General features: G+C 38.0%; 1 protein-coding gene across 9 annotated transcripts in view; it reads left to right on the top strand.

The window, feature by feature from the left end:
• Window positions 1–22,954, top strand: part of PICALM (phosphatidylinositol binding clathrin assembly protein) — a 123,874-nt gene that overhangs the window by 60,471 nt on the left and 40,449 nt on the right. For all 9 annotated transcript variants that reach the window (XM_019524581.1, XM_019524580.1, XM_019524574.1 and 6 more), the window contains exons 2-12: window positions 726–868; window positions 3,181–3,256; window positions 5,021–5,123; window positions 9,503–9,596; window positions 10,080–10,191; window positions 11,241–11,347; window positions 11,866–11,907; window positions 12,822–12,907; window positions 14,872–14,995; window positions 15,980–16,113; window positions 18,780–18,880. In XM_019524581.1, the coding sequence (XP_019380126.1) occupies window positions 726–868; window positions 3,181–3,256; window positions 5,021–5,123; window positions 9,503–9,596; window positions 10,080–10,191; window positions 11,241–11,347; window positions 11,866–11,907; window positions 12,822–12,907; window positions 14,872–14,995; window positions 15,980–16,113; window positions 18,780–18,880 (1,122 nt within the window). The remainder of the gene's footprint in view (window positions 1–725; window positions 869–3,180; window positions 3,257–5,020; window positions 5,124–9,502; window positions 9,597–10,079; window positions 10,192–11,240; window positions 11,348–11,865; window positions 11,908–12,821; window positions 12,908–14,871; window positions 14,996–15,979; window positions 16,114–18,779; window positions 18,881–22,954) is intronic.

Here is a 22,954-nt window from a genome sequence, read left to right as displayed (position 1 = left end):
CCCCCCCCCCCCCCCCCCAAACAAAACAAACAAAAAACCCCCCTGCAAACCTACAAAACCTCACTTCCTGTATTTTCTGGACCATTCTGGCTTAGAACATCATTCCAGCCCTACTACATTGCTATGCAAGACTTTTCATATCCAGGCCACTAGTTCTTTGGCTTTTTGTCACTAACCCAAAGTTACCATTACATGACTCTTCAGCAATCTGTGTGAATACTATAGATTGTTTTAGTTTCTAGAAGATGGATATTTGTGACCAAATTGATAGCAGTTAATTTTTAATTGGTATTTTAACAGTATAAGTAAAGGCAAAAGATGGAAGGGCTTGGAAAGTGAATAACCATCTTAATCATTTAAAAAAAAAAAAAAAAAGGCTCTTTACAATAAGGTTGAGGTATAAGAAAAAGTAGCATGGAAAAGCTTGCTCTGCTTTATTCATAGTGTATATAGTCTTGAACAGATCTCTGATTCAGTTTACTTCTAATGCACAACTTTTATCTTGCCTTCTGTGTATATTCTGTGCATGAATGAAATTTTCCAGTGACTAAAATATGCAGCTCATGAGTTCTCGGTGGGCCATAAATTAAAAAAAAAAAAAAAAGAATTGGAAGTGTACATTTCCATCTTTTCATTCTGTGGACTGAGCCTGTATGTATTATGTGAAACTTTCTGTAGCACTAAATGAAATATTAAAAGAGCAAACCATCCTCTGTGTATTACAGACTTAATCCAGTGCACAAATGAGATGAATGTGAATATTCCACAGCTGGCAGACAGCTTGTTTGAAAGAACTACAAACAGTAGCTGGGTGGTAGTCTTCAAGTCTCTCATCACAACTCATCATTTAATGGTGTACGGAAATGAGGTAATGCAAATGTTTTAAGTAATAATCATTCTTGAGAATAATTTTGACACACTGCTTTAGAGTTCTAAAGACTCAGACTATTTTTTTTTTGTATAATGCATTTCTCTCTACCCAGAGCTTAAGGTCCTTAAATACCAAAGCAGCCAGAACATAAATATATTTTTAGGTGGATATGATACTTTATTATCAATTTATGTGGAAAGGGATCCTATTTTATTGGAACAGTAAGCATGAGTGTGTCAGTGCAGAAGGAAGCATTGTTGTATGTGTTTGTGTCCCTGGCACAAAACATTGTTAGAATTTGGTTGTGGCCAAGTGGAATGAATATAGATGGGGCTCAGCTGTAGACTTAAAGGACCTTTTGTTTGAAGCTAGAATTAGCCACCAGGGGGCAAACTGCTCATACAATCATTAGACACTTCAATTGTATGAAAAACACTTAAATTTGGCCTGATTTTACTACCCACATTCAACTGCATCATTTCTAGGATATTTCTTCTGAGAATTTGAGCAGTTGTTCAGCTACATAAATACTGGATACCTAGAACACTTAATTTAAAAGTCCTAACAGGAATTTAACACTGTCTATATGCAAGTGCTTTTTTTTCTTTCAATTTGAAGGTTTAACTTCAAGAGTCAATGTGGTCACTTTAATGCCATACTAATTTGGTTAGTCCAGGCTGTATAAAAAGATTGTGGGCTAACAATATTCCTCTTAGGATGGACCCTCTTTCAGCTGGAAATAAGTAAAATATGAAAACTAAAAATCAGATTCTTTTTAGGAAAAACAACAAGTTCAGTTAACTTCTAGAAGTTTGTGTAGAGCAGTGGTCACGGAGCCTCTTGGAGTCAATCCGAGGCTGATGTAGGGGGCTGAGTGCCCAAGTGCATGCATGCTTATGCCCCAGCCCAGCAGGTCAGTCTGTGGGGGAAGAAAGAGGTGGGGGCTAGATTGAGTCCCCTGTGGTGAGGGATGGTGCCACAGAGGCAGGTGCAGGGGTAAGTTGAGTGGGGCCCCAGCTGGGTAGAACTTGCCTGTTGCAGAGGTGCACCCCCAAATTCTTTCTCCCTCTATTTGTCCCCCCTGGCCTTCCCTCCCCACAGACTTACCTGCTGGGGAGGCGGTGGCAGTGGTGCATGGTAGACCTTGAGTTGCTTTTAAATGCCAAAGGTGATCTCCTACTTAAAGGTTGAAGACCACTGGTGTAGAGCATCCTGCAAGCATTTGAAAAATATAATTTTTATCCTAAAATCCTAGTCTGCTCTAGTGTATTGCTGACTGCAGAATTATTGTTTGTGGCTTAATGTGTACTCTTTCAGATTTTCGAAGTGCTGAGCAGATCTGTATCTAAGAAAACTGATATCAGTGTTCTCTCTACGGAAGTGGTTCCCAACCTTTTTTATACTGCAGCCTGGCAGGAGTAAAACAGGGTGCACAGAGCTGGCTGCCTCCCTCCTGGGGTTGCCCCACCATGCAGCTTTAACCCTGGAAGCTGCTGACCCAGGCAAACAGGCTGGGGTCTGAGCCAAGCGCTTGTGCCACAACCCAGCAGCCAACCTGCCGCAGCTTGGTACCGGGCCATGGCCTGGTGGTTGGGAACCTCTGCTCTATAGTTAGGTTAAATTTTAAAACATTTACCTGACTGTCTAATACAGTTATGTTTCAATACAGCTATGTTAAGTACAGAAAACTGTGTTTTTTGTTTTTTTATTTAACAAATGTATTCAAAACCTATAGTTGAATGATTCTTCTTTACAACAAATTCAAGAACCTTTCTAATGTATAAATTTAAACGTGCATTCAAGATATATCCTGCCTCCTGTACATGTCATGCAACATGTCATTTTTCTTGAGATGGCTAGCAGTCATGGACCATTGATTTAGAAGTTGCCACACATTTTCTTAAGGCAAATTTGGCTTAAAGGCTCAGATGGCTTAAATTTTAAAATGTAGTTCAGTGTGTGTAATGAAAATTATAAAACTTAAGTTTTCTGCCTGTAGAAGTCTGTAGTTGCACAAGATAGATACCTTCAGTCACAGAAGCCTTTATTTTAATTATATCCATCAAGATAGCCAAATATTTTAATTTGACACTTTAACATTAAAAATGGTACAGTCAGGATGTTCTTGCCCTTGAACAGTTTTGAATTATTTTTTTTCAAATAGGTTTGAGGGTAAATATGAGTTGAACCAAATACACTCAACATTGGGCTTTACCAACCTAGTAACAAAACAGTGAGTGTGTACTTATGTAAAATTGCAACTTGGCAATATCTTATTAAATTATTCAACATTTCTTCCCTTCCTCTAGCGTTTTATCCAGTATCTAGCTTCCAGGAACACATTGTTTAACTTGAGCAATTTCCTAGACAAAAGTGGGTTGCAAGGTAAGGTGACTTCATTCTGTGTACATTTAAAAAAAAAAAAAAAATGCTTTTCTACAGCTGGATCTGTAACTTGTGAAAATTGCTTCAACAGTTAAATGCACATCAGCTTCACATGCAGTTCTCTTATGGCATGCCATGTATAGTTTAGCTCACTGCTATATTCTAAGACAGACTACCATAAACATTAACTTTTGTCGGGGAGAGAAACCAGGAATGTCTTGAATCTTAGTCATTTTATTCCTAATGGCTCTGAATATTGATGCATATGGTATTAGCTACTAATAGAAACTGAATAGCATACAAGGTAAAATGTTGACTTGGTGCATGAAAACTTTAATGTTGGAGACTGTTTTTGAAGCTTGTTGGGGTTAGCGAAAGCAAGAATTTTTTGGTAGTACTTAAATTTTCTTAAATGTGCTCACCTAGCATTTGTTTGCTTTTGTAGGATTAATTATGAATAAATATACAAAAAATGGATCAGTTCCTAGTTCAGAAGTGCTTTCAAACAAGAAAGAAAGCAACTCAATGGTTGCTACAGTAGGGCATAATGTCCAGGCTAACTGGAAGCCTGTTCTGTTGGGCACTTTGTGAGCTTACAGGGAAGAGATGGTTTATTTCACCACCTGATGTGATTAGATTGAAGATATATTTTTTTGTACCAAAGAACTTAAACATTGCTGCATACATGAAACTGCATTTTAATTTATTAATTAGCCAATGATTGGATTCAGTCTTGGAAAATTCCACTTGCTGCCCAAGTAATGCATTTTAACAGGTGAATAGTTTTTCAGAATGATAGTCTTTGGCAGTTTGTAAAAGTAGATTTTTCTGTCTTGAGCCAAGAACTTTTTGCAAAGTAAATATAACAAATTTGATGTTGGATCCCAATGACTATTGGTCCCTGTGTGGTAATCTTTTTCTGCAGTTCAGTGTGATTCAATTCCTGTATGGAACAGTCCTTAAAGCTGCTAAATTTTCTTGTGGACAGTGTTGTGGGGGCATCTACCAATTGTTATGTAGCTGTTCCAATTTGTTAATTGTAGTAAAATCTGCATATTCTGGCTTCATAGTAAATGGGACTTGGCACGGGCATCAAGTTGCAACTTAATTTTCAAGGTAGTAGTATAGAATTATAGGGACAGATCTTCTTTAGACTTTTAAAGATTTGGGTCTCCTACTTCCTTTTTTTGAGAAAAGAGCCAAGAGTAGAACTTCTCTTCCTGTGTCCACAAGGAAGCATTTTTATCAATTTTAGGTGCCCCTGCACCCTTGTATAGGCATAAACATCAATGGCATTGGCCCTTTTTTCTAATTTAAAAGGAGTAAATATGGACTGTGGTATTGGTTCTGGAAACTTACTCATTGGACTAGCAACACTGCATGATGTCTATGTAAAGAATTGTTTTATGTTTCTTAATATCCAAAAACTTTGTATAAGAATGCTTACTCCGCTTCTGGGAAAATAATTGCTTAGGGTGGTCAAGAAGACTAAATTGCTTGCATGAGATATTTGGGGGAGAAATTTAGGTATATGCAGCAAGGTGCATGTTATAAAATATACAGCTCTTAACAGAAAATGTATAATTTTTCTCACAGAATTGAGGGCAGTCTTATAATCCTTTTGAGATGAGTGGTATAAAACAAATTTTAAGGGAAAGCTGTGGACAAAAAACAATCATGTGCATCTTGCTCCATGGTCAGAACTTTTTATTAATTAAAAAAGCAGAAGAATAAGTTGCTGAAACCTTTTTTCCTCTTTCTTAGGATATGACATGTCCACATTTATCAGAAGGTATAGTAGGTATCTGAATGAAAAAGCAGTTTCTTACAGACAAGTGGCTTTTGATTTTACAAAAGTAAAAAGAGGGTAAGAGCTGCAGTTTTTCCTTACCTTAAAGATCTGTGTTGCAAAGCATGCTAATGAGTTGTATTTGAACATTTAATGTTCAGGGTTTATGTGGGTGTTGGTTTATATTCCATGATTCATGCACTAAAAACATTAGTGTAAGTGAATGACAGTGTTCTTGAATCTTTCCTATGCCATTAGATAGATGGTACATAGGACTGAAAAAGACTTTGCTGTCTGCTGTTATCTTTGCCAGCTAATGTGTTACTTCAGAAGCTTTTTGTGGAATAGTGTTAAAAGAAAAAATAATGGAAAACTGCCTGTGTAGCAGTTTGTAAAGATCCTAATTATGGCAAAAAAGGTGTTCCATAACACATACAAAGCTGTCTTACAGTCCTACAGTTTGGCAGCCTTGGAGTCTCTCTATACAGTTCATTTGGAAAAGGTGTGGGTAAACATCCTTTTTACCTTCTTCTGTTCTTCGTCCTTTCTGAAAGTGATTTGTACGAGTATCTGGTCTTGAAATGTGTATGGCTTCAAGTACATACGTACACATACATGTATATGGCTTCTTCTTGGAGCAGGGTAGAACTGTCCACTCCATTTTTTTAAATAGAGGCAGAGTAGCTTTCATGGAAGCTGCATCTAAAGCAGCTAGTCAGTCTTTCTGCCAGCCATAATGTAATGGCTAAACCAGTGAACTAAAGCAGACCTCCAGTAATTGTCCATGTTGGTGTTCATCCTTCTCATGGACGTGAGATTGGGTAGTAGGGTCAGTTGTCATGGATGTCCTCATACCTTCCACCTTGTCCAAGGACATGAAGGGTAGAGTGGGCCTACCTTGTCTTCAGATCCTTTTCACCACGGATGGCAGAAAGACGGAACCCAGGCAGCGCCCATTTGCCCTTTTGCAACTTAGTATGATTATGTAGCTAGTTTACTTTAAACCCCATTGACCTTATTAAGTAGATTTTCCTTGGTTTAGTTTCTCACTAACCTGAAAACTTTTTATCGTAAGAGATTCCAGACTATATTGTGGATTTCTATCAATCAACTTCACACTCATCCAACGGCATAGAAAACTATATTTTGTACTACTTAGACATGTGGTTTTGTGTCTGGGTGAAAGCTTGTCAGGCTTGGCATACAGCCCATGAAAGGGTAGCTGAAAATGAATGCATCTGCCCAAGAGATGTGTAATAAGCATGTGCATGGTTTTTGCAAGAAGCTTTCCTCAAGCTCATGGTAAGACCTACTTGAGGTGCACTAACAGACTTTCCTGTAAATGAAAGTGCAGAGGCAGGTGGCAAGTGCAGGGCATGTCTAAATCACCTTTGTACACAAGGGCTAAGTACAGACAGTCAAAAAGCCCAAGGCTGAATTGATTCAGCCTTTGCTGTAGAGATTAAACTGAGAAATAACTGGACATGCATTTAATTTTGATGCAGGAAATGTAGTCACATACCTGCAGTGGCTCAGGCCAGGAGCTGGGAGGTGTTAAAGCATGACATGGGCTGTGTGTTCACTTCCTCTTCCTGCTGCCTGAGATCTCTGGGACTCGCAGTCCAGACTCTGAGCAGCAGGACTCTTCCTGCTTCCAAGCACAGGCAGGGGCTGCTTCCAGATGCCTCTGGAATTTTAAGTCCACAGTCACAGCCAGCCATAAGTTTGAGCAGGGAAAGGGGGTGTTTCTGATCAGTTAAATTGGTTTATGTAACTTCTGTCCCTATTCAAGGCCTTTGGCTCCCTTAAGAAGCTTGCCTAGACTTGCGTGGTCTGGAAATCATGGCCATTCCTGTGGCAACCAAGATTTCTAAGAGAAGCAGGAATTTAACATTCAAGTGCTGACAGGCAACATGACAGCTATACATTTGTCTGCAAACAGGCATCATCTATGCTATATCAGGAGGTCATTCAGTATCAGACTTAATGTATTCCTTACTGCCATTCATCTTTCAGGTGTTGAGGCCTTGCTAGCAGATGACTCGAAGTTTTCAGACAACTTGAGTAATCGGTCAAGGATAGAGCTATGTAGAATAGTGTTGCAGGACAACTTTTGTAAGTGGAGACGTCCATAAAATATACCTAAGGTTGGTCAAACCTGGTCTAGAGTAGCAATGTAAATGTCATCTAAAAATATTTGTTTAACCACCTGTAATATTGGTTAAACAATTAACTGATAACACAGTAGCTTGGACATGGCTGCTGCTGGGAGTTGATCCTAGAGATTTAACTTTGGGGAAGAGTCGTCAAGTCCAGCCAGACAACACAGCCCACCTGAAGCTGTGCCCTTAGAGGGCTGTGAACCAGCAGCTAACTGCTTAACTATAAGTCATGAGGCCGCCTTCCTCTTGAGCTTTGAGTACTAGTCCCTCTTCCTTCTTTGCTCCTCTCTCCCTCACTTCTGCATACCCTGCTGCCTTCTGATTCCTGCCAGGGCAGTTCCTCCCCCCCACCCTTCCCTGCCAGACTGCACAGATGCTGAGCCAAAGGAGAACTAGTAAACTAACCAGTTGTTACTGCACATACTGGTTAAATTATTAAGTTTAATTTTTTTACATCCCTAATCTAGAGGGGACTCTAGAGTCTTGCTAGCAGATACCTTTCCTATCCCTTGCATGCCAGAACTCATTTTCCTGTCTTGGCACTCATGATGCCGAAGAAAATTGAAATGAGATGTGACATCACAAGTTGATAGTTCTGTAATGGGCCAGGTGCTTGTGGCATACGACCTGGTGACTCTCTCAATATAGGCCCCACTAGCTTTTTGCCTTCTCTGCTCAGCAGGGTCACTACACAGTTGCCAGATCCTGCACTTGTACCCAGTGTCGTCATAGCCAAGAGCCTGAGTACTGGCTGGCTGACACTAGCTAAAAGAAATGGCTTGGCTGAAGGTAGGACCCTTCTTACACCAACACAGGAAAGCTTCAGCTAGATCATCTTTTATAAAGCTAAATGGAATTTTTCAGCACTGACTGCTTTGCCTGATAACTGCTACTTCAGTGGCACTTGTTTCAGGACTAGTTAATATTCTAATTAGAACTTTGATATTTGTTCCCTAGGGATGCATCTGAAAACCATGTCAGTGCATTGACCTCTTGTCCATGGCATGCTCTATTTCCTCAACCTACAGTAGCTAGATTTCTGAAATGCATTTATTCATAGTTTTCTGCAACTTCCATGCCATATCCCTTTTGGGTTCTCCATAGGATTGTTGGGTCACCCCAAGACCTCTTAGCTATGACTCCTTCTCCCCCCCAGTCACATTCATTAGTGCCTTTAGTAGTTTAAAAAGCTTGAAGGATAGAAAAGATTCCAGTCCTTATGGTGCCCTCGCCTTCCCCTTCTATAAGATAGGCTTATACTCAGGCCTCATCACAAATCCCTGCACATCTACTGGTTCAGAATTCTAATATGAAGCAATATATTAATCTTCCAGTTTGGGTTACTTTTTCCCATTTGGCTTCTTCAGCTATAGTGATCCTAAGCAGCTTTTTTTTTTTCCCTGCAGAGACTAGAAGACTATGAATTTAATTTGCAAGTTAAAAGTTTGAAGTAGAAATTTAGACTTCAGTATCAAGGCACTTAAAATTTTTATCTTCACTTTTTTTTTTATGATGTTAGTGAGTAACAGAGAGAGCAGTTTTTTCTTATAAATGGCTTGTGTTCATTGTTCTTTCTCCCTGAATTAGCCTTTTTTCTCTCAACCTATGCATTTTTTGGATATCTTTTTGAAGCATCCACCAGTTAAATAATCCCAAATAACAATGATACTCTAGTTAAAAATAAAGCTACAAGTATTAATTGGTACATAATTAAATCTAATTGTAAGACTTGATTTCAGTGTTCTTTCAGTTGCAAGATACCAGCGTGTTTTTTAGTTCTGACATTTAAAGAGAACTTTTTAAAAGATGCTGATACACTTAACTAATGCATTTTATATAATGTGTTTATTTTAAGCAATATTGAAACAGAACTTTAAATGATGAGAGAGAAGTGTAAGTAATTTTTTAGAAATACTTAATACTTTTGAGAAGACTCTTCCAGATACTTGAATTATTTTGTTTTTTGAAGCAAATTTTTATAAAGCCAGTAATGTTTATGTAGTCGCCTAATGAATTGCACACACCGAAAACCATTACATTTTGGTGTTAAGAATTCTCTGAGTCTTGGAACAGATCAGTTTTTGAAGCTTCCATCATGAGTACTACTTTCTGGCCATGAAATGTTTTTCTGATGTCTATTCTTACAGCTCTTTGGCCATACAACATTAAATATCACATGTCTACCTTCTTTGTTGAACTGTAACTACTGTTTTGATCCATTCTTGTACTTCATTTCAGTAGAAATTATTTTTGAAAATTCAATTGGGGAATTTTTTACTTGTGTTTGTATTATAGGGCTGATGGAGTCATGAGAACAATGAACACAGAAAAACTTCTCAAAACTGTACCAATTATACAAAATCAGATGGATGCGCTTCTTGATTTCAATGTAAGTTTAATTGTTTTACCCATCAGTCATACCATCAAGTAAAAGGGTGGGATTTTTTCCTTTACAGAGTTCACTGTGAAACCTGATGATACAATATTTTAACTACTCCTAATATGCTTGGTTTGAATAGCAAAAAATATCTTCCACTTGGTGCATAAATCATGAAGTGACCATATCCAGTGAGTCGTGTTGAGTTGATAAGTAGTGCAGGCAGTTAAAGAGGTTTTAAAACACATTACTGAATTTTTTCAGTTCTGCTGTCTTGATCTGCAATGTCTGTTAGTCATGTATTTTGGTGGGCAGACTTTATTTAGTTTGGCCTCTGCTGATCCTCTATTCAGCTGGCTATTAATAAAATATGAATTGTTTCACTGATTTCACAAGTGAATAATGTTGGAACTTATCTGAGTTTTTTTTTCTGGTAAGTTGAGTCCAGTGCAGTTAAACACATATATTTTTTTTTCTTTTTTCTAATATCACTAGGTCAATAGCAATGAGCTTACAAATGGTGTAATTAATGCTGCCTTCATGCTTCTCTTCAAAGATGCCATCAGACTCTTTGCAGCATATAATGAAGGAATTATTAACCTGCTGGGTAAATATTTCTGTTCTGCAGTATTGCAGTACTTCTTGTTTCAGTAAGCTATTTGTACTTTACTTTACTTTAATTTCAGGAAAAAAGACTGTACTTGTGTCTTAAGAGCACCAAAACATTGAACATAAATAAAATAACACTTTAGTCTTCATTTTTCAAGGCTTTTTACCACTAAGTATCCTTAAAGGTCCAGAGAAATAAGCAATTTCCTCTTGCTTTTTTTTAAGCATGGAAATATTGTTTCAGCTTGTCCCATAGAACTATGGTGCAGAATCAGATGGCGAAATTGACACTCGTTTACACTGCAGTCTTAAAGAGTTTTTGCTTTTCTTGTAATTTAGCCTTTTGGTTCTAACTTTTATAGTCTGGGCGTTCCTACAGTGAATTTCCCAGTAACAATGCCAACATACAGTATTAATAAACTATAGTAGTTCTGTCTTTCCTATTTTTAGATCTTGGAAGGAAGAGTAAGTGTCCCTTGTTAGAGTTGCCACTAAACAGCCTGCAACTATGTGCAGAGAGTGGTAGTTGAGCCACATTAGTCTGAAGTTAGGCAGGTGGTAGAATCAGATCTTAAGAGTATCTGATATCAACTGTTGCTTACAAAAGTTCATGCATCTCTGATTTTTGTTTGTGGTGCACCTCTACTTTGCCTCCAACCTGACAGTCCCACTTACGACCAGGTATTTCAGGGTAGCTGTATAGTTTTGACCCTCATGTTCCTTTCATACACTTATCTGAAAAGTGAATTGTTAAACACCTTAGGCTGCATCTCTCCAGCAATCAAGTTGTTTTTTTAAAAATCATTAGTTTGTACAGGATGAAAGAATGTACAAACATTGACTGAGAGTTGACTGACTGACTTGTTTTCCATCCCTGATTGAACCAAGGCTTTCATAGCAACTTCCACAATGAACAAGACAGGAGAAACAAGTCTTTGGATATCTTTCTGTATTAAGTCACAGCTGTTACTTGTATACATTTGAAACGGAAAGCATATGCTGTATGCTTAATGTCTTATGTGATTTGAGTATTTTTCCCTTTTACAGAAAAATACTTTGACATGAAAAAGAACCAGTGCAAAGAAGGTCTTGACATTTATAAGAAGTTTCTCACTAGAATGACAAGGATTTCAGAGTTCCTCAAAGTTGCAGAGGTAACCCTTGCCATCATGGTTGTATGGCAGAAGTGCCAGCTCTTAAAGTAAAAGATGTCCATTTAATATATCATGTAGAGTACATTGTAATCTTCAAGAGACAAATAGGTTATGTCAGTTCCATTAGTTGATTTCTTTCCAGCTGTGCTGTATGTGAGTAGTGCACAAATTCCATAGACTACTTTGAGAGATGAGACTCCCTGGTATCTCAGTCTTGAACTTCCTGGCTTTCTCAAAACCTTTTCTTGTGGACCTTAATGGAAGGGCTTAACCAAACCACTGTTAAACCCTGAGAATTTTTATTCCAACTTCATTACAACCGCATGTACATTTTAATAAACAACTGGTTTCAGTTTTTATACAACCAAATTAATCTCATTACAGGCCGAACCACAATTGCACATGGCTTTTGCTTTTCCTGTATTATTTCACTTTAACATGATTTCTCTTTGCTTATAAGACTTTAATGTTCAATCAGAAAGATGGTTCTGAAGCTCATTGTATTTATTTTATTGCAGCAAGTTGGAATTGACAGAGGAGACATTCCAGATCTTTCTCAGGTAGATAAAGTATGCATGTGTCAGTGCGTGGCATGTTGGTTTCTAGATTGCATAATCAGAAAAACTTGGCATTGTGTCTTTCATTTATGCTTTTTTGCATAAGTTGTCTGTTCATGATTTAAGTTTTAATTCTAATTCCTAGGCAGGCAGAGTGGCACCTCTTTATAGACTAGTGTTCTCCAGTGCTCAGGATACTAATACATAAGAATTTAAGTTGTTTACTGTTGACTTATATTCTGTACATCAGTTCTGCTTTTAAGTTAAGGATTCTGTTTTAAACTCAATTTTATTTTCTGCTTTCAAGAGATGTAAGTCAAACAATTAAATATGCAAGTTTTAAACACAATCCTTAGCTTTTTAAAAGCTGTTTAAAAGCATGATAAACTGATCTGACTGTGTGGACTTGGAGAATGGAGCAGTTGCAAATAGTTTAAAATTTAGCAATGTGGCAGTTTTCTAGCAGAAGGCTTCAAAATGTTAGTTAAGTCTTTATGATGACTTGCAGAGGATACGCATGCTTCAGATTTGGTCCAGCTTCCTGTATTTAGTGTCCTTTGAAATGTGACTACTCAACTTTTTCTTTGTGCCTTTTCTTACTGTTCACTTTTTTCACATTTTCATTCAGTAGTTTTTGATAATGAACCATCATGACCAATAACACTACCAAAGGAAGATGGTGAATACTGTGTTGCCTGATGCTTTAAATGCTTTGCTCAATGATTTCTCTACTGAAAGTGAAATTTTAGCATTACTTTATGGGGTTTTTTCTTTGTTTGGTTTTTTTAGACACTTCTACTTCCCCTCGATTTATACTTTCAAGCACTGTGGGAATAGGGTATTAACTGCTTCTTTCAGCTGTTGTCTGTTTTTTGTTTTGGATCTTTCACATCTATTCCTTCACTGCTCTCTTGCAGGCACCAAGCAGTCTTCTTGATGCTTTGGAACAACATTTAGCCTCTTTGGAAGGGAAGAAAATCAAAGACTCCACAGCTGCAAGCAGGTATGTATACTATTACTGTTACACAACTGATAGATGGGTTACTTTAGAATCCCTTTCTTCTAAACGATGCCATAAACATGACATTGCTGCCGCAGTACAGAAACAGGCCCTCTGCATGTTGTGAGTGGCTTTTATAACTTGTTGGAAAAGTGTCTTTACATTACATGTAATGATAGAACTTAAGTAAATGCTGTGGAACTCATGGTGCTTATTGCTTGGAAAGCTACCCTTATCTAGGTTGCACTATTAGATATTGAAATGTACTCAACATGCAGGCATACCTTAAAGACTTTAATATCTGTGGCTGTTCACTATTTAAACACTTAATAAAACATGGTTCTTTTTCTGGATATAAAATCATGAGCAGGTCATGCAAAACCTATGATAAATACCACAGTACTGAGGAGAGCTCCTAATTTAAATTAAACATTAAACTGTCTTCCCTTGTACTGCATGCCCTTGTTCTTTGGGAAGGCAGGGACAGAGTATAATCTCCAGCTCCCTCACTCTCTTCTGCACAGCCAGGAAGTACAGTATTAACCCTTTTGCAGCTGAACTGTTAGTAGCTGTTGGCCACTCAAACAAAAGCTGAAACTAGCTGCTGACAATGACTGAAATTCTAGACCTATCCATGAAGTCCAAAGAGCTTAAAAATAGTGTGCAGGGCAGTGAAATAGTTACTCCTGGTCTCTTCTACTAACAGACATTGCTGAAGAAAGGATACTTTGATTAGTGGAACATCAAGACTGTTTAAAAAGGTGAGAAGGTTAACACCCATAGAGTGAAGATTGAACTGAAAGGAGATAAATTATAATGAGCCATGAAGTCAACTGACTTCCTGAATAGAAATGCCACTGCTGCTGCCACATAGTTGGTTTTAAACTTCGGGTGGAGCAGGAAGCAAAACAGAGTGCAACTGCATCCTGTTCCTGCTGGGTTCTGCCCCTGCTGCCTTGTGGCTACTGGAGGGAATAGAATTAAAATCAGCAACAGCTATCTTACCTCATTTCTCTGCTGCCTATCCTGGGCAGAAAATCAGCTGCCCCACTCAAACTCACCTTGATGTTCAAAGGCTAATTTTTTTTGTGGGGAAAAGTGTGGTATACAAACACAATGTAACATGTTTAGTCTTATATGTTACTTGTACATATCACTTTCTTTGCATTATTTCTCAACTTGTCATCAAATTAAAAAAAACAAAATAAAACAATACATATACCAAGGCATCTGGGGTGCTTTTCCATATGTGGGGAACATCGGGATTCCCTACTCAGTCAGACCAGTCCCCAGCAATCACAGAAGTGAGTCTGGTTGAGTAGGGGAAAGCATTTCTGTGCTCAGCCTGACCTCTCCATTCAGCAAGGAGACAGCTAGAGGGCAAACCAAGGAGATCACATTGCCCCTAGGATTGCATCATAAGGGGTGGGACAAGGGGCAATGTTTCACCCGATTTTTAAAGTGGATCAATTGTGCTGGAACACAGTTGATTCTCTTTATTGGGCAGTGTCTGTTTCCAGCCAAAGACTCATTTTAATATCTGGTTTATGTTAAAATTTTGAATTTTGTTCAAAGTGTATTTACTTACAAATAGTACCTAAGGTATTAAAACTTTCTTATGTGTGTACAAAATGTGCACATCAGATCTGTGAAAATTCAGTTTACAATTTAGCAGAGAAACAGAACAAAACTACAAGCATGAACTCATGTGAAATTACTTCAGATCACTTTTGCACCCAAATTCTTATCTAACAACTCTTCCTACTATTGTTGGTCCAATAAAAGATATCACCAAAAACCACTTACAAAACAGTTTACAAGAGTCAGCAACAAGTATGTTATTGGCTTAAAAATGCACATTCTGTAAATGATCTGAGAAGCAAGCAAAGCATCTTTTAATCGAGTGTTCCCATCCCATGTCGTGCATGAACAGCCAGTTTTTCCCTCCCTTTGTCCAATTACTCTAGGGCTACTACCCTTTCCAATGCAGTCTCTTCCCTTGCAAGTACTGGCCTGTCTCTCACTAAAGTAGATGAAAGGGAAAAGCAAGCGGCGTTAGAGGAAGAACAGGCTCGTTTAAAAGCTTTAAAGGTAAGCATGTCGTCTTATCCAGTAGTAAGGTTGATTATTTAACTATGTACTGTTTCTCAAATTTTAAGATAATCCTGAATGTAAGACCCTTCACCACCAATAATTAGGTTCTATGTATGGAAAATGTATAGACTGGTTATACTTTTTTCATGTAAAGAACCTAATTACAGGTGGGCCATCTTTAATTTATACCCCCATCACTGGAGGGGGGGCAGAGCAGTGGGGGCTATAGGTGGTGTGGGGGAGGTCAAGCAGCTTGCTCTCTGCCACCTCTGCCTTTCCTGTGAGTGCTGCTTCTACAAGTTAGGCTTAAGACCCTAGGCTGCAGTGTGCTTATAGCCTGCTGACAGAGGAAAGGCAAGGGGGGAGGGAGAGGGGCAGGTGGAGGATCAGCAGGGACAGGGGGGTAGATGCTGCAGGGAGATGGCGGGATGCAGGGGCAGGGCGGGCAGCAGCTATGACACTAAATCTGTGCAGGGGTGGAGCTGGAGCTGCAGCAGCTGCTGCCCCTGTTCCCTGGCATTTGATTTTAAGTCAAGGGACCCTCCCTCCACCATGTTAAATGAGGGGAAAGCTTCATTTTAGAATCAAGTAAATATGTTACTAATATCTGCACCTTCTTAAATTGTTAGAATCCTCAAATGATGTATAGCATTTTACTTGCTAGCTAGTATTACATTTTCAAGAACTGTAGGGATTGCATAGTATTCTTTTTGTATATTGGCTTATCAATTAACTTGTGTTTCAAAGATATGGAACATCCTCTTATTCTTTATAGATGTTTATCTTTCTATGTATACAAAGAATGTGTGTGTGTATTTTAAAAAAAACAACAACAAAAACCTCAAAACAAACCAACAAAAAAATGCGCTGATGTATGCAGTGAGTAAAAATTCTCTAGGCAGTTTTTTTTCTTATGTACCTCTGTGCCCTATAAACAAATCTTGTTTCTGGATTTCTTATGCCAGCTCAATTTTCCAACAGGAACAACGTCTAAAAGAACTTGCAAAGAAACCTCATACCTCTTTAACAACAGCAGCTTCTCCTGTGTCAACTGCAGCAGGAAGCTTAATGACTACACCAGCCATTGATATTTTTTCTACCCCCAGTTCAAACAGGTATGCTTCTAGAGTAACTCTGCTTTCAAGCCAACTCCAGCTGGGGGTCATCCAACTGCTCCAATTGCATGTTGAAAGAAATAATTTTAGCTAGAGTGCATCAATCGCGCCTAAGTATATGTAGAATGATTCTTCCCTCTCCAGATTTAGTTTCTGATGCAAAAAAAAGCTGCTGACAATATTTGCAACTGGCTTTATTAATATAGGAGCTGGTTTTGTACTCAATGCTGCAAAATTGTCCTGTCCCAAAGCACCTTGCCAAATAGGTTAGAAAAATCCTATAATTCATATTGGAGGCTGCCAAGGATGGTGCTTACCTTTTAACGTTCCACTTGGCTACACTTTTTTTTTTTTTTTTAAGTGTACGCAGCATGCTATTGCTATAGCATGCTGTTTTCCTATGTGGCCCTTCTAGACTGCAAGTTGAAATGCAGGTGGGTGCCTGGTGTATTAATACAGAAGAATTCCTGATAGTTAGTGCAACAGTGCAAGCTTTTGCGTTCTGGATTACTGAGTGCATGCTAATCTTGGCCTTACATACCCTCATTTCTGCTTAGTTCTCAACTTCCTTTGCACAGAAAAATCAAATGAATAGTGCCATATTGTGTAGCACTGTGAAGTGGAAAGTAGGGAATAGTCTTCTAAAAGCATTTTTCATTTTGGACTTGAATCCAAAAAACTGTCCTTGTGGAGCTCACATAAGAACTTGTATACTTCCTTTCCAGTATCTACTGTCCTTCAAAAATGGTCTGCCTTGCGATGGGCTTGTTTCCTAGTAGATAACAATTTATAGGATACTATTTATGGGACACCAACCATATAGCAAATGCATATATCAAACAGTACATTTGGAGTTGCAGAAAACAACAGCTGAAGTTTTATCACTAACTGTAAGGGTTGTAGGTAGAAATGTAAATGTGTGGCACTTCTGTAGCTTGCTAAAGACAAGGCATTTTTAGAATAACTAGATGTAGCTGTATGGATACCCAAATATTTGCGCGCTCATTCAGTTATCTGAAACCCAGAAATCTCACAAAGCTATTCAAGCAGTCAGAACTGCTATGCTTGGAAAAGACAAATGCAGTTGAAAAGTTGATAAATGATGTAATCTATTTTGGCTTGTATTTTAATTTTTAAAATGTAGATAACAATGATTCTGTAGAGTCTTTCCTTTGTCCATTGCAGAGAGGGAGTACACACAAACAAATAGCTCCTGAGTCAAATCTTGCTTGTTTTCTCATCTCTTCTTGGTTTTCTTTTCCTTTTGATGTTTTTCCTAGTCAACAGGGAGCAGTAGGCTGATGAGAGATCCCAAAAAAGTCTGTAATTGATATCTGGCCATTAAGCAGAGCTAAATCTGCACTCCTATGCATGGATAGGTTAATGGAGATCACTGGAAGCTGAATATTTCAGGGATTCTAAATTTAGGGTTTTGTTTGTAACCGGCACTATTCTTACCAAACTACAAAACCTGCTGATGCAGCACATTTCAGTATGCACTAAAAGTTATACAGGGAAGGACCTTTAACAGTCCTGCAAGTTGAACAGTGACTGTGGTAGACCAGTTCAGTTCACAGGAAATTTAACTTTTTTGGTGTTAATACCATATGTATAAGAGTTTTTTTAAATCTGGAAAGTGAACCTTTTTGTTTATAACTGGGTGAAGAAAAACCACAAATGTGTATGTAGCACACAACTATTTGCATATAACAAATTTAAGTGATTTATTCTTTGTTCAGAGTTTCAAGTTATTCTGTTCCCCTGTATTTCTTACTAACATTTTAAAGAAATAAATAATATTTGTTGCATAATTGCAGAACAAAATACACCCACATACCTCAGTGTGCCCTTAAAGCCCTGGAGGGATGCAGTGCTTTGTTTTGCAAAGGTCTAAACGTAAAATCTGTTCTGCTCTGTTGAAAGCATTTACTTGTCTTTTTAAAGAGTTTCTGTGATGAGTTCCTTTCCTCCATTTCTATCTGATATTCAAAGGCTTTTCTTCCCTCAGTGGGTTGCTGCTTGGCCTTTGCTTCTGTTTTTTAATTAATAGTTTAGATTGCTTTTTAGGCAGCAACACTGCTGATGCTAGTAACTTCTGGGCAGAGTATTTACTGAAACTTTCTTAAAGCTTCTTAATGAGTGCTAGATCCCTGATCCAGACTCTCAGCTGTGCCCCAGGAAGTTCAGGTCCATGGTGGGAGTGGACTTCAGAGCTGTCTGTAGCTTCTAATTGAGGATGGGTTCTGTGCCAGCCTAGTTCCTGCCCAAATTTTAGAACTACCACAAGCAACCTGTAGTTCGTTAGGGTATTTTGGAAGCTGTAATTAATGATGTACAGGTATACCATGTCTACAACTTGATATCAGGATCTGAAGAGGGTGGAAGAATGGTTGGTCAGACCCACTAGGTTCACCTGCTTTGGAGTGGCCCAGTGGCGGGGGAGGGCAGGGGTGGCATGGCAGAGAGACTAGCTTAGTGTAGCCATCCAGAGGCTATTCCCCACAGAATTTTTAAGTTTTAGTGAGCTTTTGTTCAAAATGTCTAATCATGTCCCTGACTGAATGAATCTGTTTGTAGTAGTTGACAATATCTACAATAATGTTGCCGTTGCCTTTTGTATCAAACTATTTGATATAGTTCAAACTGTTGTCCTAATTTGTCTCTAGCACATCAAAGCTGCCAAATGATCTGCTTGATATGCAGCCAACTTTTCATCCACCTGTACATCCTATATCCACTGCGCCACAAGTAGGAGGTACATGGGGAGGTAAGAATTCTAAATTGGCTCAAGATTCACTGTTGTGTAGCTGCACTCCCAGGAGTGGCATACTCCACAGCCTAGTCTGACTTTTTTTATTAATAAAATGGAGAAACTTGTTGGAATGCTTTTAAAATAAACTCAGCAAGGAGAAGTGTAAGTGGCATATGAAAGGGAAGGGAAAAGAAAATGCAAGTAGAAATTGGAGTGCAGAACTTAACGAGGATTTGGTTGGGCAATGGTTATAAAGGACTTTGAGATGAAAGAGCAGTGACTAAAGATTTCTTCCATCTTTTGGGGGAAACAGCTTTACAAAGACTTTCTTGGTGCCGGATATTCAAATAATAAGACATATTTTAAATTTAAGCACAAACTTTTTAAAACTGGCATATTTGAAATGGTGTGGAGGACACTGGTTAAAGCCTTTGGCAAAACAATTCCAAGAAAAGTTTGAGACTAGGTGAAAGATGGTGAAAAGTAAACAGTATGGCCTATAAACAGATGAAGAAAGCTATAAGAAAAGGAAGCAGAATTGGTGAAGATAAATAGCAAAGGAATAGCTATAAGCAGCAGAGAACTTTGGTTGAATTTAATATTAAACTAAGCTTTGACTCACTTCCAGAGTATTCAGACTCCAGCCGTTCTCCAGCCTGCTGAATACAGTTCATTTCTCTTTTCTTTACCAGCTGTTTAAGCTTTTTAAAATTTTGCTGATAATGAAAGACCTGGTAGGTATGATGTGCATGTTCACTGACCTCCACTAATAGAACTATAGTTAAGCATAAGGAAATCATAAGTGTGTTTTCTTTGTGTAGACACGCAGGATTTAGTGAGCTAGTCAGTCAGCTAACTATGACAACATGCACACTTCTTCCAAATTTTCTAAACACCAAAAAGTCTATTAAACCTGCATATTCTATCCACATGTGAACCTTCAGGATAAAATTGCCCCTTGAACCAAAAGAATTTAGAGACTTGGGCTCCAGAACACGAGTTAAAATACCTAATTTATGTACTTCTGGGTGACTGAGAACAGAAGTATTGTTTTGTGGGTTTTCCTTTAATTGGATATTATCACTGAACCTCTTACCTGATGTGTTTGGGTTTTTTGTGAGCTTTAGCTTTTTAGCCAATTTCCATACTAGCAAGAGTAAACTTTTTTTCATAAGAAAATACAAAGTGCATTTCCTATTCCTATCAACATGTGTGTGCATTCTGTATAACTTTGACACGTCACACTTGCCTGTAAGAAAGTGCCTTACAATTTCTGGTGATTTTTCCTGGAAATATTTACTATAGAACAGGCATGCATTTTGGGAGGCTTTTTTCACAAGGGCTTCTGAAAGTGTGCTGACTTCCTCAGTGCTTCACCACCTTTTGATGTGATAAGTTATAAAATGCAATTTTAAATTGCCTTTCATTTCCTTGTGTAAACTTTACTGAGGAAAGCATCTTTCTTGGAAAGAACTGATGTGGACGGCTTATCAGCCTGCACATGCAAAATCCTGTGAACAGAATATTTTAGGTCAGAAGAAAAAATGAAGAAAAATATATTGGTTCCTCTGCTTTGTTTCTCTAGAGCTTCAGAGATTTTCTTATGATAGACTAGTCCATGTAAAAGAGGCTTATTTGCTCACTATAGCATATCTCTAGATTCAGCTTGGTTTTCTGTTCTTTAAACTTAGTCATTGTAAAGTCCCTTCATAAATTGGCTTCAATCTGTTTGCTTATTGTCCTCACCTTTCTAAGTATCATAGATTTGTCAATAACTGTAAAGGTTTCAAGTTTGGATGCCAAAGTTTTTGGATCATGATTCTAAAATTCTTCATATTCATCTTGTATATTTGCATAACCTTTCATCCAAAGAGCTAAGTGATATCACAAACATTAACTCTTACAGCACCCTTGTGAGGTAGGTAAGAAGTATTTTCCCCATTTTACAGATGGGAAAACTGAGCAGTAAAGTGACTTGCCTGAGGTCATACCGCAAGTCAGTGGCAGAGCCAAGAATGGAACCTGGACTATTTCCAGTCATGTGCTCTAACCACTGCACAGCATCCCTACCTTAGGTAAATTTCTGATGTAGTAATGTTTGTACTTCATGTATATGGTAACTTAAAGGGTATGTATGGCAGTATAGGGGTAACCGACTGACAGAGTAAAATTGGACTTAAGGCGGGACTTACAAACTCCTAAATCAGTTAGGCTTATAAGCCTTTACCAGAGAGTTCATCTGAAACATACAGATGGATGTATTGGTACCAGGGCATGAATACTTCTAACACTACCTCTAGGCATTTTGCTAGATTGCTTAAAGCAAAGGAGGCTAGATCTTAAATCAAAAGTGAGGAGAGTAAATCAGTTCAAAGCATGCAGTAGCATACAATACTTCTAGTAATGCAGTTTCTCTGAAAAGACTGAGTCTGTCCTTGCAGTTGGAGCAGTATCAGTGCAGTTCCTTTATAAAGTGAGAAGTTGGGTTGAAAAACTAAAATGTCTGTTTAAATATTTTTTTTAACCCAATAAGCTGCCAATCTGTCTTCACTCTCCATATTCCTTTTGAGATGAAAGTGAACTGTGAATGTTCCAGTGTAGAATTTGGCTTTCAGGGCTAGTTGTTGCAGTTGTGAAGGGGATTCTTCTTTGATGCTTCTAAAATGAATTGGCTGCAGCTAAAATAAATGAGCTGAATTAGATAAACTGCAGCTAACTCATTTTCAAGTTTTTGGGAGCTGCTTGCATTAGAAACAGCACAATAAGGTAGTGTAGGGTGGCACCTTGAAGACTAACTCATTCAGAGGCATAAGCTTTTGTAGGCAACAGCCTACCTAGATGCTTCTGGTGAAGTATTGTCACCTAATGAATGTGTATGCCTCTGAATAAGTTACTCTAACCTGCCAGCCTGTTGTACCTTCTGCTTGACTTCAGAGCTACATGGCTAAGACAGCAAGTCGGTCAAACATTTGAACAAACCAGTAATGCTTCAAGTGGGATGGAGTAGGTAGAATCTAAACTGAAAAAATGTATTTAGATAGTGTTTAAAAGAGCAGTCAAGAGGGGTATGAAGGACTTCACTGGTATCTTGACAGTGTTGCCCAGAATTTGTGGGATAACATTAATGCATTCTGAAAGCATTCTGGGAACAGATGGTATTAAGTGTTAATTACCCTACTTGGTCCATTTTATAGAATAATAGAAACTACTATGGATCATAACTTCAAAGCAATACAAAATAAAACTAATCAACACTTTTCCTTCAGTGCAGTTTTAAGTCCTCTTATCTAAATTAAACAGCATGCACACAGCTCAGATATCAACAATTATTTGAAACACCACAAAGGACTCCCCTTGCTATGTTAGATTGGGGCATATTGTTTGCCAAATTAATTTATGCACACTAGAAGTCAAAATGCAAAAGTGTATATAAACGTTTCCATGAACTTGGAGTTAATCATACGGTATCCTAAATGTACCTATTTTTTCTGTTCATTACAAGGGAAGGAAATGCAGACAGAAGATGACTACCACAAGAACTGAGGAAGGGCAAGATGGCAAAAGAATCTAGTTTACACTATTTTCATTTTGTCAGAGCACAAATTTTCCTGATGCAACACCCATCACAGACATTCCTATGCAAACATTTTTTGCAGTTCTTGAATTGCAGAGTTTATGGAATACACTAGTATTTGAGACTTTAGTGTTATCACAAAATGTAGGTAAAGCTTAAGAACACAAGATTCCTAATACCCTTTCAAAATAAGCTTATGGCACTATTAAATAGTTTTTATCCTGTATTAAAGGCCATGTCAACAATCAAGCTATTTCTACTCATTCTAGCAATTAAGCCATACTTAACCTGGGAGAAAAGCATGCCTGCTTTTTTGTGTAATAATTTTAAATTTGAATCCAAATTCTGTGAGGCTTCTAAATGCCTGCAAAGAATACTTTATAGGCATGAAATTCTACATTGCTCAGGGCTAACGTGAGAGGGAAAGCTAATGCCTTAAGGTAAAATTAAGTAGTATTTGCAGAAAACTCTGTGAATTTTTAGAGGTCAAATACATGCTCAGTACTTAATTGCTT

Source organism: Gavialis gangeticus, unplaced genomic scaffold (genome assembly GCF_001723915.1).
Source record: "Gavialis gangeticus isolate Ggan-Ray unplaced genomic scaffold, GavGan_comp1, whole genome shotgun sequence".
Taxonomy (NCBI): Eukaryota; Metazoa; Chordata; order Crocodylia; family Gavialidae; genus Gavialis; species Gavialis gangeticus.
The sequence above is the reverse complement of the archived record's forward strand: the minus strand, read 5'-3'. Positions and strand labels throughout refer to the sequence as shown.